This window comes from Harpia harpyja, chromosome 8 (assembly GCF_026419915.1).
Source record: "Harpia harpyja isolate bHarHar1 chromosome 8, bHarHar1 primary haplotype, whole genome shotgun sequence".
NCBI lineage: Eukaryota > Metazoa > Chordata > Aves > Accipitriformes > Accipitridae > Harpia > Harpia harpyja.
Genome location: NC_068947.1, coordinates 10,726,968 through 10,746,074, shown reverse-complemented (window position 1 = coordinate 10,746,074; position 19,107 = coordinate 10,726,968). Strand labels below are relative to the sequence as shown.

The window sequence follows — 19,107 nt, the reverse complement described above, 5'->3', positions numbered from 1 at the left end:
CAGTCCATGGATTTTATTTGTATTCTGAAACGCAGAGTCCATTAACCTTTCAGTAAACTTAGCAATAAAATCTCAGAGATGCACAACAAGAGAACGCAGGTAATATTTTCTGTACATAACTGAGTTAGAAATAAAGACTTATTTTCTATTTTCATTCAACTGCCAAGGGACAGACTAGCTGGGTTACAGAACAGAAAACTACATTATACGCTACCAGCTTTATACAGGATCTTAAATTTAGGTGGGTTTTTTTCCTGTTTAGGAATTGTCTTTCCCCTGTTAAACTGAACTAAAAGTGTTAATTACAGATGGTATTCTGATGATTACTGTAAAGCAATCTTAACTTCCTCATATGAATTGCACAGAATGGCATAATACTACTAGCAGCTCTTGGGAGGCAAGAAAATTGCTGGCTGGAGAAAGAAAATGAAAGTTGTTCAAGAGTAAAAGCAGAGGGAAAATTATCCTCATGCTGCTCAAATCATTAAAGAAAAGGTGGAGTGCCTCATCTCTATAAGGCTTGAGAACTGCTAACCTAGATTAGCCATCAACTGGTAGATAGCTAAAGCTAGTTGAAATGAATGTAATCCCTATTCCGATTTGACAAGGAAAGAAAAATTGCTTTGAGACAGACTTTTGCCTGATGTTCTTGAGGACTACAAGTAAGAAAATACCTGTGTTAGAGCCAAGCTCAATTTATTTCAGTTACATAGATTTCTTTCTCTTGAAGCTACAGAACAGTGTGACACAGAGGTTTATACAGGTAATTTGGAGTTCCAGGGTTTCTCTCTGGGTCATAAGGGAGGGGAAGAGCTTCTTTTGTGCACTGCTTTGTCCTTTACTATAAAGAAGGTAGCCTAGTGCACTTCAGAAACCAGGTCATAATGAAACGCATCATCTAAAATTTTAATAAACTTTCTGTGTTCCTTGCTAAAGGGCACATAACACAACCATTATGTTCACCACATCATCAAACTTCACTCTGTACTGATGAAAGAAAAACCTCTGCTTTTGTTTTGGGAGTTCATTATCTAAAAAAATCTCTCTCATTTTTTTCCCCTCATAGCAAAACCCCTTCACTGTGAAGCTAAAAAAGGAAGCCATGCCGTGCAGGGGAAAGAAATTAAAGGTGTCACATTAGAGACTGCCTAAACAGAAAGAAGACATGCTTAGTACTCAAACATTTCTGCTAGGAACACACTCACTGTAATGCTGTTACTCACCCAGCCTTTAGAAATGCAAGGGGTAGAATTAAGACAATCTCAAGCATTTATGTGACGGTACCTGACACCCTGGGTCAGCATGCACAGTTCTCCTTCTGCTAAGTAGTACAGGGGAACCTGACAAAGTATCCCTCATCCCTCTCCACTCCCTTCCTTTGGGTTTGTCAGACACCATGCCCAAGGCCACGGGGCAATGAAGCCTTTACATGGGGCCATACCTCTACATAAATCTGGGGGCAGCAGGGACTGTGGGGGAAGGGTTAGGAAAACCTTACAAGAATTCAGAGATACAGTGAAAACCGATAAATTTAGTGAGAAATAATATGAACTCACATGAAATATAATAAAGAATCACATATCCAATAAAAGCCCATTGACTTAGGATGAATGCTGCAAATAATTTTAAAAAATTATCTGTTCCTGCTCCTGATAAGTGACAAAGCTTTGGAGAAGACCGTGTAGCACAGCTGGCTCCTTGGTACTGATACAGCCAGCAGTTTCACCCATGTAAAGAAACCCCATTTCATTACCCTTGCTGGCAGAATATTCACAATTCCATCCAACTCTGAATTAAAGAAATAAAGAAATGCTTTTAAACACTTTATCCAATGCTTCTGAAGTTAGACTTGGAAGGTAACTTAAGCTCAACATGAAGAGCAGAATGAAGGTACCTTAAAAACTGAGGGAGTAATTTCCTTCACAACTGTCTGCCTCTTAATTCTTACAGACTCCAAAACATGCAGGAACATACGCTTATTCTTGCATACAATTCCACTAACTATGGATAAATACCTGGAGGATGCTCTGTAACAGCCTACAGTATATACTGCATATGATAGATCATACCACACTAAAAGATTAATGTGTTCAAGTACAGACTAATATGTAGTTGTCACCTAATAAAACAATCAAATTACATTTTGTACTTTTTCTTACTTCAACAGTGTAAGACTGATGCTGAATTTTAGATCTATAAATTCAAATGGCATTAAAATGATCACTGAAAAATGACAGATTATCAAGATGCCACAAAGTTTTAAATAATTACTATTAAATGTGTGCCATGGCACAAGCACCACGTTATAAATAAACAGTCAAATAGTATGTTTCCTCCAGAACTCAAGTCTTCAGAGCAATTAATAAGCTAAATATAAATTTTTACTTATTCCATTTACTAAAACAATCCACAATTCCGCTGGAATATCTGTCTCCATTGACGGATGGACACAGGTTTTGTAGTCTCCCTCTCTCAGTACTGATTCTTTTGATTTTGAAGGATTGGTTCATTAAAAATTGATACAGTTGTGAGCATAAGACTTTAAAAAAAATCTACAACAAAATAAATAGAAATACTTATAGGTTACTTACTTTCAGCGTTAGACAAAGTGCAGGGATTGCAGTCAATCAAAGCTAACTGAAAATGCTGAAAAAAGAAGAATGATTTGTTTTTCAAACAAAGTAATACTAGCGCTTTGGCAAATTACTAAGAATAAATCAATTTTGTGCTTGAAAATCAATACTGCATTTTACCATGTGTCTTAAAGAAAACAATTCTCAATTTCTGTTCAACTGTTTACTAGAGGAAAGTAAATTTCTTTATTGTAGACACAGCAAGGCTTCTAGTAATGTAAGATGGCAACAGACATCTTCACAAAACAATTGGGATAGCATCTGGAAGAATGATTGCATCAAATGAATCGTCAAAACTGGAAGATCAAGTTTTCCTAGAATCCTCATGGAGATAAACATTGAAGCTCTCAATTTGTCTATCTAGAAAAACAGAATACTCTTCTCTCAAATTGAGTGATTTGAAGTCTTATTAAAAAATCGATCTCTTGTCATAAAGCACTTAAAATGAGTATCTTTACATTAAAACACGAGTTCATAAGGAGTTCATAAGTTCTTACATCCTCTCCTACAGGTATTAAGCTAACTTCAGTTAAACTTTAAAGCTTGTTTACTTGTAAACAGTTTTCCTCAAGAAAGACAAAAAATATCTTTTAAAACATCTTTGCATTCTGAAGTTCTGAGCCAAGTATTTCACTCTTCTAGGAAGAGGGTCACACAAGCAGAGCAATGAAGTCTGTCTGCCAGAAAGTCCAGAACGTGAGCAATCATTTCACAAGTGTCATGCTAATTTAGTGATCACTATTTACAGTTTGAAACACAACCAAGTGTGTTAAAATGAACGGAACAGGCATACAAACTCAAGTGCCTCTGAACTCTTCCATGAACTTCATAGAAACTTCCTGCACAGTGTAGAATTTGGATTAACATGTTAATTCAACAGAGAATAAGGCCTAGGAATATAGGAACTTAAGTGATAGCATTTAAAATACTACTGTTAAGAAATACAGTTATCTACAAAATACAGTTTCAGGTAGCTTCTAATGTATGAAACATTACTGATGCTTTAGTATATTTTATTTTATTAGCACAAAAATGAGAATTTATCTCTGGCTGTTCAGAATGCCAAACTAGGTGGCATCAAGAGCTTACTAGTGTAGCTGGGAAGAAAAAAAAACAACAAACCCCACCCTTACTAACGGATGTATATGCAACTCGCTTTCAGTATTGTCATACTCAAGAGCTACTAGATACTATGTAACTTTCCTCATTGTCCTCACAATGCCTTGTCTATAGCATGTCTATATAACACACATCTCAAAGATTTATAACAAGAGTTTAACAGACCACCAAATTTCTAAATAAAGATTTTTAGCAGAAAAATTATTCAAAAATTAATGTATTATCCATAGCAAAGCATAAAAAAAGAATGCTGACGCTCACATGAGCTCTGAGGCACACAGTGATGCAGCTTACCTCCTCACTGGCTTTTATCAACATCATTTGTAATATACAACAGCTTTTAAAAAACGAAACAAACTCAAGTTGAATGATAACTCAAATTTATGATTTTTAATGAACATTTTAGCAATATCATTCCCAGAAGAGAGAACAGAAAACAACGAACTCACATATACATTACTTGTAAAATAACTTTTTAACCTTAGAGCAAGCATTAAATAATAGCTTATAAATATTAAGTATTAGCTTATTTCTCTGCCTTGCCTGTTCCTTTTTCTACTGTTCAGCAGTCAGACAACTTAAAATCTCCCCTCACTTACATTGCAATGCAGGTTGTGTGCCTCAGAGACATCCTTTAGTCGGTTACCATAGTGATTCTACTAAGCAGGCAACTTAAAAAAAAAAAAAAGACTAAATAAAAATAAAATGCTCTACTTTATATTGTATTCTGCCTGACAAAAGAAAAAAACGAACAGACCTATATACTTCGGCTTGTACATTGAGCATACCGATCTAAATGGTACAAAATCCTTTTTGCACAGATGTGTCATCTTGCACTGTCACTAACAATTAATATGAAAAAATAAAGGAGAAAGGAACAGCTTTGCTCTCACCTAGGAATGCTATTATAAAAAATAAGCAGATCTAAAGAGAAACGATTGACAACTGTTCGGTAGTAGCTTTTCAGAAGGGTTATTGCAGTGAGATTCACTGAGAGAAAGCAGGCAACCATATAAGAAAATCTAACCATTTTAATATTTAAATATGCCAGTAGTATCAGTGCTGTACAGTAAAAAAAAGCAGGAATAGTCTCAGCAATGCCTTCTAAAAATTTAAATTCTTACTGCTACATTACCTGACTTCTAAATTTCAAAATCCACATTATGAAAATTTTCTAAGTGTAGTAAATTTCTGCTTGCACTGTTCACTAAGCCACAAACAGTAAAGAAATTGATAAACCGAAGCCCGTAACTACAGCAAAATAAACCATTTGCACTAAACAATTATCGCAAAGCAATACACAGAAAACCCAGAACCTTTCAAACCAAGAACCTTTGAAAAGCATATACACGAGCAAACCTACACCTCTTGCCAGATAAATAATATATAGCTCCCCGTTAAGTATTCAAAATCAGAAAAAAAAAAAAAAAGCATGCATTCTAACACGTAAACCTCATCAGCAAAAAGCAGATCCACTAATCACAATTACCAGCACCAAAAAATGAGAAAAAAAAAAATAGTAATCATTTCCAACTTCCATTTCTGCAACAAACAGAAGCGGCTAGCAAACATCTGCACCTCTCTCAAGTATTGCAGTACTGAAGCTGGCTACTGCTGTGTGAAATAGTTATTATGCAGGAGAGGCCGCTGCAGTTCAGAGACGACATACAATACCTCAAGGCAGACAGCAGTCTATAGAAATTCAAATTCCGAGTAAGAGGATTTACCTAGAAGGCAGTGTTCTGAATGTTAAAAAGTAACAGGCTCTCTTCAAGAGCTGCAGCCCAAGTCATAATATACCTTGATTTGTAGCCATCTGTAATTGCACAATTATCAACAGCCTGTTTTGTCTCCTCTGGAGTCCTTGACGTGCCTCCGATTGTGGAAACAATTTCAAAGGTAACCTTTCCACGGATCAGAAGTACAGTGGATTGCATATAAACAGAACTGATGAAAGCATTAGGTCTGGTAGTAAAATAACAGTAATCTGACACCGATTTAGGTAACTTGATATGTTTTCACTACTAGAATTAAGACCAATTCTCCTAACAAATTAGTCATTTACAACTTAAGCGATTGTTGTTTCTTTAATCAATAAATGACCAACATGAAAAGAACTGTTTTCTTCTTAGTGCAAGATTTTCAGTACTGTCTCTGTTTACATCCAAGCCTGAGACCTCAAAATAGTGATTCTACTCCCTCCTCCTCTCGAGGATGACATTAGCAAGTTTAATAGCTCTTGGTTCTGCATTTATTTAGCAAGCAAGGCAAGCCATCCTTTGAAACCTGACAATCTCACAGACTTACCATGAAGGAAAGCTCCATCATGACTCAGTAAAATTCTGTCAGGAGATGGCTTTTTCTGCCTATGTGACCTAGGTGCGATGCCTACGTTCCTCAGAGCAGCCTTTGTTCAGAGAAGTAGGGCACGGAAAGCCTTGCGTAATCAGCCGTGGCAGAGCGCCAAGCCTCCATTTGCCAGGCGTGTTTGGGGCCAGGGGAGAGGGTCAGGAGAGGACGTGCGACATGTGCTGCTACCTCAGCTCATTGCTCCGCTCTCCGGCGCCTTCTCAATTCACAACAAATTCCTCTTGTAAGATGAAGGTTTGCGTAGCATCGACACTCTTACTTTTGTCCACCGTTCAAAAAACCCCTCAAGGCTGAGGAAAACTGCTACATGGACAAGGGCAGGAGAAAGCTGCTTGAGGACAGCAGAAACAAAGGTCACGTATACACAGAAACTGAGTAACGGCAGTGCGTTCAGAAGGATCTCTTGTTTTGACTAGCTGCAAGTGAAAAACTCTTTTCAGACAGAGATCAGAAAAGCTGTATTTTCACTAGCCAAAAGAAGGTTGCATTCGAATTTACTGACCAACATCTTACGTAGTGCACCACAGTGATTTTCACAAAGCTATCTCAACACTCGCGTCGCCTGCGTGTTTTATCGTTATTTGTGCAACATCAGAATTTCGCTATTCCCGTGTTAACAGCCTGAAGGACTGCCAGCAGCAACCAAATGCCCCAGGGAAACGGGATGACTGGAAGCTTGCCCCTGCTGCTGCAGCAGCAGCAGCAGCACCAGCACCCCCCCCCCCCCCCGGAGCTGAACCACCGCGGGCTGGGGTTGTTTCAGGACCTGCAGCACTCTGCCTCCAGCCCACACAGCCACCCAGGCCGCACCGAAAGCACAGCATCCTCCGTGCTGGGTGCCTGTGGCTACCTAGCCAGTACGCATAGCTAGCTATTACCGCGTGCCCCGAATGCCAACCTTTCAGTTATAGCTAATAAACCTGGACCAAGGTACTTCTCGCGAGGAGAAGGTCCGCAAATGAAGTAAACGTACCAGCACCAACACTCGCTAGCTTGAATGTTCAACTTCTGAGTCAACTATGTCTCTTCTCGGAGTTTGTTCTGCCCCCTCTCCCCCTCCCAAAAGTGACAGAAGATGCCACACAGCATGTTAATTCAAATTTAGCATTTAGTCCTCTTTGTAATCATGACATTTCTAAAATACACCTACAGTTTTCTTTTATAGGAATACTCCAAAATGAATCAAAAACCCAAGCAAAACTAAGTAAGAAAGAACAAAAGAAAACACTCTGTAGGCCAGACATTGTGGCATCGCGATCCACTGCCAAAACTGGTTGCACTAATAACTCTCTTGCAGTTTGATTACAGTGCCATGCTGCATTAAAAAACTTCCATGTTTTTACTTCGTGTATATGTCTCTCCATCATATGCATATGCAAACTACAAAGAGAGCAATTTCATTCCCAAATGGCTGTTTTCTAACCACTTACATTTTCATTAAAATAATCTTTTGACTCATTTCATCTTGCTTTCCACAAAATGCTTTTTAAAAGGTGAAGTGCTTGACATCTTGGATATCCACTTTGCAACAGCTAAAGCCCTTTGTTTTGATTTTTAACTGAAAATGTCGCTGATTAGTTTTTGGTGGAATTACAGACATAAAAAATTAAAACTTCTCATAACTGTATGTATTTTGACTAGTTAGTTTTTCTTTAATAATTAAGAATAGATATGTAAGGTTTCAATTTAACATGTTTAAGCTTAAAAATTACTAATCTAAGCACATATACGAAAGATAACTAGGTTGTGAAACAGCACTTGAAGGCTTGAAAACACAAATTTTCACTTTCGTAAATAAATTTTTATTTATTACTGAGAAAAAGAACATAAAAAATGAACAATATGTCTATAACAGCTACATGTTGGCATACAATAGCTGCAGTAGCTAAAAATATCTTTCATAAAGATAATATATGAAGACAGGAGAATTATTTGAATAAGTGATGGAAAAGTGTCTTGACTATAAGTAAGTACTTCGAGCTGTTCATCTATATATCAGTATTTGATTTTTTTAATATTTCATGCATATTCATGTAATTCATGCATATTTTCCCAATAAATTCTAATTCTTTCGCAGCCTTTTTCTATTCCTAATATAAGCAGTATATCTTAACATTACCAACAAATGAGAATCTTTAGAAAAATAATTAAAAAATTAAAATTATATTTAAATTGATGATTTACGGTCAAGATCAAAGCATAGGCCTGAAGCAAACTACTAGGATAGCTGTTTTGTGTATAAATAAGGAGGAAAAATTTCTAAAAGTGAAAGGCAAAATCAGTATTTCTACTAAAAGGCAGATAATTGAAAACATGAGAAATTTAGTTCTCATTCTTCTAAGGGTTTTGTTGCTGGGCACAGGATGCAACTGCAGTACTTAAAAACCAAACAAAATTCCCAAAGCACAACACAGCTTGATATGCCATAAAACAACCTGCTCATGTCCAGAGTCCCTACTGACCACCCATTACAAAAAAAAAACAAAACAAAAACAATCCACCACCAAAAAAAAACACCGAACAAAAGCAAACAAAACACCCCCTCACAAAACCAAACCCACAGAAAATCTCCTACCCACCCACTGTTCCCTCAGTGTTATTTTTCTAATAAACATGAAGAACTAAGATTTCTTTTTTCCCCTTACGTAGTCTGACAGCAAACAATGAAAGTGAACTGAATTTTACATTCAAAGGGCTTTCAGGATGGTAGCTCTAACTCCCCATCAAAAGCACACTACGATACTTCAATGCCGCCAAGCAGAATGAGCACCAGATGGAAGACTAGTTTCCCATAGCTGCCATTTCCAACGTAACCCAAGTATTACACTAAGTAATACCAAAGCTGTAATTTTTCTTTTTTTCCCTCAGCTTCTCTTTTATGCATATCAATGGTCCCACACAACACACCCAGCTCCCCCTTCTTGTTCCACCTAGCTCTGCTTTCAGCTTCCAGCTGGACAACAGGCACTGGGGCTGCCCGATGCACAGCAACTCCGGTGTGGATGGGATAGTTCCCTTCATAGGAATTTTTCACGTCCCAGGAGACCAGACCCATGACCAGTCATTTGGTGCCTCTATTGCAGATCAAGCCAACCAGATCACCCGGTCCTCAGCTTGCAGAGCTCAAATGGCTCTGGCGCAACATGTCATGCAGGAATGTTCTAGGAACTTCTCTTTGAAATGCCTTTCATTCTGACGTATTTGCTAGAAATTGGTTAAGATTCAAAAGTACTTAAGAACTGAGACACATGCACAAGACAGGATGATTACATACATGTATGAAAAAGGAGGCTAAAATTGAAAAAAATATATTCAATAAATAGGAGAATGACTAGGATATCAAGTGACGTGCCAGAAATAACGTGGCACACACTCAGAAGCTTGAACATTTTTTCCAACCACAGTTACCAAACCAGTAAAAAAATATATTATATTCCTAGAGATCTTGTTTTATCCTCCTTTCAGGCTATCACCGTGCAACCACAGCTAACACCATCGAACACAGTACTCCTAGAGTCGTTTGTAGGAAATGGCAAATAGGAAGGGGGCCGCAGGAGACAAAGTGTGAAAAGGTTAGGACTGTTAAATAAACCTTAACAGTATGTTGCTGCTATAGTAATCAATAATAAAATCTCTGCCCCTCCCCGCCAAGTCACTGCCAGTTGATTTTGGAATTAATTGTACTTTTCTGATGAATGGGGCAAATTCAGCTGTCATGTATCACCTCTGAAGGTAACACTGACCTAACTGTCAGGTTACACAAGGACTGTTTTCTATCCAACCAGAAAGGCCACTTTTTTTTTTTTTTTTCCCCTTAATATAAGCCCGAAGGCCAAGTAATTTTCAACAGCACTGGTATTCTTGCCAGAGTTTATGGCAATGGGATAACACAGCAGTCAAGGATTCTTTTAGCAATTTGCAAGTCTTAACTGCAGCAATGTTAAAAACACACAAAAGCAGTAATTGATTTTGAAAAAACACCGAGAGTTGATTTTATGCTTGTTAAAGAGCACTCTAGTAATTATCTTGATCATCAACATCTTAAAATAGTAAAAATTAATTTTGTGCTTAAATTGCTTACATAAAATATAGATGATTTATGTTAATGCTCTAAAATTGTGAAAAACATGGAATACATGACCTTCAGACTCCCATCTTCCTCCTTTGCCTGAAGATTCTTACTGACAATGACTCATCTGTTGGCAATGGTTTATTCTTAGCAATTACAGACTTAACATGAATGTTTAAATACCATCAAAAACATTATGATATTTCAAAGTACATTAATGCAACATTGGTACAATCTGTGAAATCCAGAACAGTCACAAGCGAATACCGCATGAAAAGTTGTTTCCACTTTCCACCTCAGTGTCAAATAGGAAGCTCAAACTGTGCTATGAATTACATTATACAGAGCCCTGGGGAAAGGGTCCGTGCTCAAGGCCAGTCACTAGCAGGCTGGATCCTAAACCCCATAACCATCCTCCAAAACCCTGGATCCTTTTAAAGAGGCCCGCAAAACCAAAAATGGCACAAGAAGACAGCTGTGTCTTTTCACTACTTTGGGTTACTTATTTTTCTTTTGTGAAGAGATGAAATACTCAGTCTCAGAGAACAAGACAGACATTCTGTAAAAACATCCTTTCACACTCTTTCATCACCTCTCTTCATTTTATTCTCCCTATGCTTGTGTGTAACCACCGCAGCAGCAGTTCATTTTGTTCTCTTCACTAAGGAAGTATTTTCTGACTTGCCTCTCATATTCTTGTCACTCACAGAGTTCTGACTTAAGGGGTTTTTTTAAACCTCAACTCAGGGATCATGCTTTTAAAGAAGCTACTGCCCTGCTTGTTCTACTTGGTCTACTCCTCAATTGATATATTCTGATGTATAAGCTGATATAAGCTAATATTTTGTTCTCAAACAAAGTAGATCACTCTCAGGACTCTACATTAAATCCACAGCTGAACTGAAAATAGCTGAAACTGTTCAAGACCAAGTAGATTGCCCCACTGGGTCTTTTCTTTCTTGCTCCTCACTGTTACTCTCTGCTAAGGATTGCAACCTCCACAGCAAAGGAAGCAAACCAGAAGCACTGCCTTAGGCGTTTCAGTCGATAATTCCAGAGTAGTTTTGTGTTATGTTTTGCACCAGAAGAGTATAAGACAGCTCTACCCACTCCTTCCCATTCATGCACTCCTGCCATCCACCTTGCATTGGATCTAGCAACTGGGCAATCTCAAGTTGAGCTGGTTCAGACTTCTGATCCACCTCAGTCTGCAAATGGAGAAAAAAACCCACTTGATTCAATGCAGCAGGGGGTGCTTAACAATGCAATCAGGATTGCAAGGTGGAAAATGAGACAACCTTTCAGCAACAACCTGCAGTTATATTGATTTAAGGACAATGTGAAACTATCCTTAAGGCACACCCCACACCCCCCCACCATGTTTATTTCATCATCCTTCTTAAGATCTTTATGCTGCTCCAGGGTAAGCTGGTTTTGTTGCTCTCATTTGTTTACTTAAGTGACTTAATCACATTGCACATAAAAGCAATGGAATCATGATTATTTTGCATTACAAAAGATTAACTTCTTTCTGTTTTTAAAAGACTTCTTAGGTGTTTTTCCCATTCATAGTTGGTGTATTGGAAACTAAAAGTTTGGTATACTCAAAATCCTTGTGATAAGTGACCTTTTTATTTTGCAAAGTTCTGAAGATCAAACACAGTAAATTATTTAGACTGAATTCTCATAATATCTATCTAAATACTTGATTCAGTGATAGAATTACATATTTCATGGCACAGCAGGAAAGGTTGTTTATTTCTTGATCAATTTCTTCTATTAAAAATTAAAATGCAGAAATTCCTTCCACTACTTGATTACAAGTTTACTACCTCCTTGTAAATTTAGTCTTTAAAAATAAAACCAAAATGTACTTCTTCAGCACTTGTTTTATTCCCTATCATGGCAGCTGATACTAAATCTGTGCCAAAGAAATAGGACCACCCAAACTCACATAATCCATTTCCCAACAGAGTGGTCTCCTCTACCTCCCCTTGCTCTCTTTGCCATTCATTGCACTGAATGTTTCCTACTCCTATGCAATACCATCCTATCTAATCACAATTTCCAACTCCATCTGTCTCTATAGGTGAAAGCTTGGACTCTGGATGAAAAAAGGAAGCCTGATGAGAGTTATTACAAATACTGAAAGGAAAACTTGAGAGTAACACTCTACTCTTTCAAATCTTAGACAACATGATTCTGATAGCCTCACAAATACACCTTCCAGGAAAACAATCTGCCAGGAAAAGGAAGGCACAAGATTCTTGAAAACAAAACATTTAATGTCTTCAGTAGTTTTAGGAGAGATTAATATGCAGAAATATGTTTATAAATTACACTTAATTACAAATTACAAAATTCTCAGCCCTGCAGGTGTATTTCCCAGCACATGACACTGTTAAAGCACACTTCCTTTTTCCAAGACACACATAGCTAAATTTCGAGGTCAGGAAGGAAAGAACATGGGGAGAGAGTAGGAAATGGAAGAAGGAAAAAAATGGGGAAACATGTTGCATGAAGGGAGATAAAATGACAGACTACAATGGGAGACCAAAAAAGAATGCAAGCAGTAATAAAATTTAAAGGAGTACAGAAGAAACAAAGTGCTGTATTAACAGAAACCATTTTTAACTGATTAGCCAGAAACTGTTGCCTTAGAAGCTACCTCTCAAACCAGGAATTAAAAGAATGAAAGCAGAAACAATATTTTAAAAATATATGAGAACATTATTTTGCATAAAGGCTTTCTATTTTTAATAATTTTTAAGAACTTCCAGTTTACAATAGTGCAGCTGGGGGCAGGGGGAGAAGAACATTGAGAAATCCAAGCTGCTAATTCTTCTCTTCTTTTTCCTCCAACTTCCTGTTTTCCTCAGCTTCCCCCCAAAAATGTACTATTTTAACAAGAGCCCTACACCAAATTTTTGACCTTCTGGAGTATCAGTGCTCATCTATAATCTTGCTGGGCTTTTCTGAGTACGTCTAGCACCTAACACACCCCAAATCCTACCCTTACTCTGTCTTTAGACTAACATACTTCATACTGAAGTACTTCTATTTCTAAAGCAGGTAGTATTTAACTGCTATAAGCTTATGCATTCCTAGCAGTTTTAATATGCAACACAACTTGTAATAAACATTAATTCAATTTGAAAGGACTTAAACCTACCTTTAAACTAGACTCATAGTCTGTGTTCACTTTGAACATAAGCCCAAGTCGCAAATGAATTTCCTTGGCTCGACAAAAGCTGGGATCAACATAAAGCGCCTCCTGAAATGCTTTAATTGCCCTGAAAGAAAAACACAGATTTAAAAATTATTTTTTACTGAAGTACTCCTTGATAATCAATATTATTTATCTGAAGAAAGTTGATCAGAAAGCACTGTTACAGAAAAACATATCAAAATAGTGGTTTACATGCAATGTTTTTGGTGCATGGCTTTTGATTCTTCAAGGACTGAGTAATTTTGTACTCCAGATATCCTGGTAGATTTGGAAGTCTAATCTTTTCTATTAATTTAGAGAAACTCATTTCCTGCATGAAATACAGTAACATATCTGCTATTTCAGAAAGGATGACTCACGAATTAGTAACAAAATTAGTGCAACTTTAGAACACCACAGTGGTCATTCATGTCACAACCAACTGCTAGGTTGCTTTTGATTCCAGGTAGTGCAGACCCCTGAGAGCAGCAGCAGAACAGAAGGCCTAGAAGAAGCGATCACACGCATCTCCTCCCACTGCACCAACCTGCTCCATTTTCGACTTTGTCCTCCCTTTCTTAGCACCAGCACCGTGTAGGGACTTAGCTAATGCCTACTGCTCCATTACTTTCCAGTCACTCAGTTACCTCCAGGAAAACACAGATATGAAAGCCTGACACCTCCTCTCACTGTAACTTGCTTTTCATATTCCCATGATAGGTGAAGATGGCTCTGATTCTATTTCCTTACCTTTAAATCCTCTCTACACATGCCCCTGTTCATGATGGCACTGTACCAGATAAAACAAAAATGCTATGTAACAACTGTATCTGCTCACGCGATTCTAAACAGGACTGTTTTGCCTCTCAGACCAACTGCAGAAAATTAGGACAGCTGAAATGCCACTAAAAGACTACAGATTTAAATTCACAGAGGAACTGAGAAAGAAGCTAAGACTCATTGTGTTAGCTCGCCTGAAATCCAATGACAGGTTGAAACAAAATACCTTCACACACATCACTGCTTGTACAGTGACAGCAATCAGAATCAGACTCACTTAGGGTAGATTCAAGCACCTAAGCCAGGGAGCACAGTCCCATTTGCTGTCCTAGGCAACCCCAGAGACTGATGCTGAGCAGGCAGATGGCAGGCAGGCCTATGGGGAGAATTGTACCCACTGTGGAGCAGCACAGGGACACTGCACAGGCACACAATGTTTAGGCAAATTGATTTCATTCCTACTCTCCAAGTGCAGTATTATTTATAAGGACAAATGGTTAGCAGTTGCAATGGGAAATTCAATAAATATTTTTCATAAACTTTTTTTTAATCATGAAACATAAATGATCATTTTTTAATCCATCAGCAAAAACACTTCTGCTGCTCTAAAATTCTTACAGGCTCTTTTCTCATTCTTGATGGCAAAGCAAACCAAAGGCACAGAACTTCCTCTAGACAATGCAACAAAATTGTCTGTACCTAAAGCGTTACCTGACTTGTTTAAACAGAACTTAAGAGCAGATGGGCTTAAAAAAATACTACATTTTTACTGTGGAACAGAAGTGTCCTCTATTACAATCTTTCAGAAAGTCTTTACTTACCTTGTACCCTACTTTTCTGCTTATACAAGGAAAATGAGCAAGTGAAGTGCAAAAGGGACAAACTTGCACCAGCTAAGCAGTCTCTCACATCTCTCATAAACTTCCCTGGAATAGTACAGGTGGTGACGAATCACACACCTCAGCATCTACACTGAAATCATAACAAACAAGGATCCATGTCTCGTAACAGCATGCTCATCATCACCTACAAGAACACCACTCAAACTGGAAGGCCAAAGACTGGACTGATCACTAAATATAGGTATGTATTTTAAGCTATGCTTTTGTTATGCCAAAGTATAGATTTTATGATTGTGTATTTGCATTTCTTGTCTTAACTCTAATATGGTACTCACTGGTTATGGTACTCTAATATGGTTAGCCACTGGTATTTAAAATCCATTATTTGCATCTTGTTCAAAGACAGTATCCTAAAGTTCTAAAAAGGAAGAAAACCAGTGTCTATGGTCCCTATCAAAGAGAAGACAAAAATCAGGAATAAAGACATTGCAGTTCCGTACCACATGGGACATTGTGACCATGCTCATACACACTTCACATTCTTCACATTTTAGCTAGCTTGCTTGGTCAGAAAATAGTCTTTCCATATTTCCCCAACGTCATGTCTCAGTCGCAAAGATCATTGAAACACGTATTTCTAAAAAAGCTTAAGAGAAATGGTAAGAGACAAAAATATTTTTATAGTCTCTTGCTTACTGAACAGGAAATATTATTCACTGCAATAGCTGAGCAATAGAGTTAAAACAAAGCCACAAGTATAACAAACGACTTTGAAGGACAATTTCGAAATTTAGTTTGAACCTATACTGTCATTTGTTCAAAAGAACAAGAATGTTGCTTACCCCACTCTTTCAGAGAAGCACAGCACTTAAAAACGCGTAAAATTATCACCAGTGGACAACATGAAAATACTGTGTCATGTTTAGCACAGAACCCGCTAGTCACAGACAGCCCCTATGAGGTTTGTGTAAGGTTTATCTCTGTGCAGACAACATGGCAACACCGTTCACCCTTGCCTAAGCTGCTCATGGAGTCAGGTACAATGTAAGTAGTTACCATGAGTCTTTGAGATACTATAACCCAACACAATTTTCCAGTGAAGACAAGCCCAAAATGTACAAGGAGGAAGAAAATTTGTAGGACAAGACATCATTCCTCTAGACACAATCTATGCAGGAAGTAATGGCATGCTTTTCAACCCATTTTGATGGATGCTTGGAAAAATATACTCAATCGACCAAGTGAAACAAAAATCTCTGTACCATTTTAGACACTGTTTGAGTTACTATGCTAACAACTAAATAATAATATTCTAGCTGTACATTTCCATTGTATTTGATTACTCCTAAACTGATGGTTTTGGGAGGAAAGGCAGAGATGCTTTAAAAGCATTATTTCCTTGAAAGGTTAAAAAATTCAAAGGAGCGTAGTCAGAGAGCATTGATTGCTCCCATCCATTGCATTGATTTGGCAATGGAATGGACACACTGGTAGAAAGTTTGGTGAAAGACTCTCCACTTAGAAATTTTCTTTCAGTTTCTAATACATGATGGATTTGCATTTAAGAATGAATCTATATGCACTCAAAATGCTAGGGAACTCCCAGGTCAGTGTCTTGCTTGCATCTTAAATTCTGCATAATAAAAACTAAAAGAGAATTCTGAAAAGTAACATAAATTTAAACTTATAATGAAGCATAATTACATCAGTAAATTAAGGGGAAGATGTTGTAAGAATAGACCAAATAGTCCCCAAAGCAGCTTTTCTAACTAAAAATCAGATATTTTATCTTCTCCATTCAAAATATTGGCCTGCATCTTACTTAACTCTAGTGTTAATCATAGAATCATAGAATCGTTTAGGTTGGAAAAGACCTTCAAGATCATCGAGTCCAACCATCATCCATGCCCACTAAACCATGTTCTGGAGTACCCTGTCTACTCGCTTTTTGAATACCTCCAGGGATGGTGACTCAACCACTTCCCTGGGCAGCCTGTTCCAATGTCTGACAACCCTCTCAGTAAAGAAATTTTTCCTAATATCCAACCTAAACCTCCCCTGCGACAACTTGAGGCCGTTTTCTCTTGTCCTATTGATTGTTACTTGAGAGAAGAGACTGACCCCCACCCCACTACAACCCCCCTTCAGGTAGTTGTAGAGAGCGATAAGGTCTCCCCTCAGCCTCCTCTTCTCTAGACTAAACTCAGCCGCTCCTCATAAGACTTATGCTCCAGGCCCCTCACCAACCTGGTTGCCCTTCTCTGGACACACTCAAGCCCCTCAAAGTCTTTCCTGTAGCGAGGGGCCCAAAACTGAACACAGCACTCGAGGTGCGGCCTCACCAGTGCCGACTACAGGGGAACAACCACCTCCCTGTTCCTGCTGGCCATGCTGTTCCTGATACAGGCCAGGATGCCGTTGGCCGCCTTGACCACCTGGGCACACTGCTGGCTCATATTCAGCCGGCTGTCGACCAGCACCCCCAGGTCCTTTTTCCACGAGGCAGCTTTCCAGCCACTCTTCCCCAAGCCTGTAGCGCTGCATGGGGTTGCCGTGACCCAAGTGCAGGATCCGGCACTTGGCCTTGTTGAACCTCATACAGTTGGCCTCGGCCCATCGATGCAGCCTGTCCAGATCCCTCTGTAGAGCCTGCCTACCCTCAAGCAGATCGACCCTGCCTCCCAACTTGGTGTCGTCTGCAAACTTGATTCTATATCGATTATGTAATTTGTAGTTTTTCCAGGATGACAATCACCACTAATAACAAACACAAATTACTTCCACTACTGTAGAATGGTCATCATCAAAATTTCACAAATAAAGTGATCACAAAGGCAGCATTTTCAACAATATTTACCGGTGGTAGGTGCTCATGTTTAATTTGGTAACCAGAGTCTGATTTAAAATAGTCAGTAGAATTTTCATAGAATAAAACACTCAAACTCTGAAAAGACACTTACTTATTAACTCTTACAGACAGACAAGCAATTCTACACCATAGCTGAATTAATATTGATCTAATTTTGCCTATGGGAAACATTTAACTAAAATAGCAATGCACTCAAGATTACAGGACACATCAAGAACATGGACTACAGTAACAACTTTCATTTCATTTTGGGGCTGCCTGTTTCCCAGTGCCATGTCCACAGCTTCAGACTCAGTCCCTTACTACATCAATAGTAAGACATCTGCAACATCACTGACGTCCATTTCAGTTGTAAGTGCTCAATAATGTCCAACACAAATGGCATGAGGGCTTGGTACAGGTTGGTACAACACAGAAGGAAGCAGACATGAGAAGTGGAAAGTAGAAGCAAGCGTTCCAAAGGGAAACGAGAGAGAACGTGGCCCAATGTTGGTGACCACAGTCCTTCCTGGGCCACCTGTTTGCCTGAGTCTCCTGGTTTCAGCTGGGATAGAGTTAATTTTCTTTCTAGTAGCTGGTACAGTGTTACCTTTTGGGTTCAGTATGAGAAGAACGTTGATAGCAACAACTGAAAACATCAGTTGCTGCTACGTAGCGTTTAGACTAAGTCAAGGATTTTTCAGCTTCTCATGCCCAGCCAGCAAGAAGGCTGGAGGGGCACAAGAAGTTGGGAGGGGACACAGCCAGGGCAGCTGACCCAAACTGGCTGAAGGGATATTCCATACCATGTGACATCATGTCTAGTATAGAAACTGGGGGGAGTTGGCCAGGAGGGGCAGATCACTGCTCGGAAACTAACTGGGCATTGGACAGTGAGTGGTGAGCAACTGCATTGTACATCACTTGTTTTGTATATTCCAATTCTTTTATTGTTATTGTTATTATTATTATTATCATTATCATCATTATTATCATTATTAGTTTCTTCCTTTCTGTTCTATTAAACTGTTCTTATCTCAACCCATCAGTTTTACTTCTTTTTTCCCCCTGATTCTCTCCCCCATCCCACTGGGGGGGCGGGGGGGGGGGGGGTAGGGGGGGAATGAGTGAGCGGCTGCTTGGTGCTTAGTTACCGGCTCGGGTTAAACCACAATACTGAGTTGAGCCTTTGGATACAGCAGAAGTCACTTGATCCTTATAGAGATCTTTGGTTGCTC

At 38.6% G+C, this 19,107-nt stretch overlaps 1 protein-coding gene across 18 annotated transcripts in view; it reads right to left on the bottom strand.

Annotated features, from left to right (window-relative positions):
* Nucleotides 1-19,107, bottom strand: part of KDM6A (lysine demethylase 6A) — a 168,386-nt gene that overhangs the window by 61,553 nt on the left and 87,726 nt on the right. For 16 of the 18 annotated variants that reach the window (XR_008236326.1, XR_008236328.1, XR_008236332.1 and 13 more), the window contains exons 6-7: nucleotides 13,364-13,484; nucleotides 2,592-2,646 (exon numbers count right to left, since the gene is read on the bottom strand). Coding sequence is in view for 7 of the 18 variants with exons in the window: in XM_052794678.1 (XP_052650638.1) it covers nucleotides 2,592-2,646; nucleotides 13,364-13,484 (176 nt within the window). In the remaining 11 variants the exon portion in view is untranslated. Of the gene's footprint in view, nucleotides 1-2,591; nucleotides 2,647-6,059; nucleotides 6,105-13,363; nucleotides 13,485-19,107 lie in introns of those variants that run through there. The other 2 variants (XR_008236335.1, XR_008236336.1) reach the window with 1 other exon arrangement.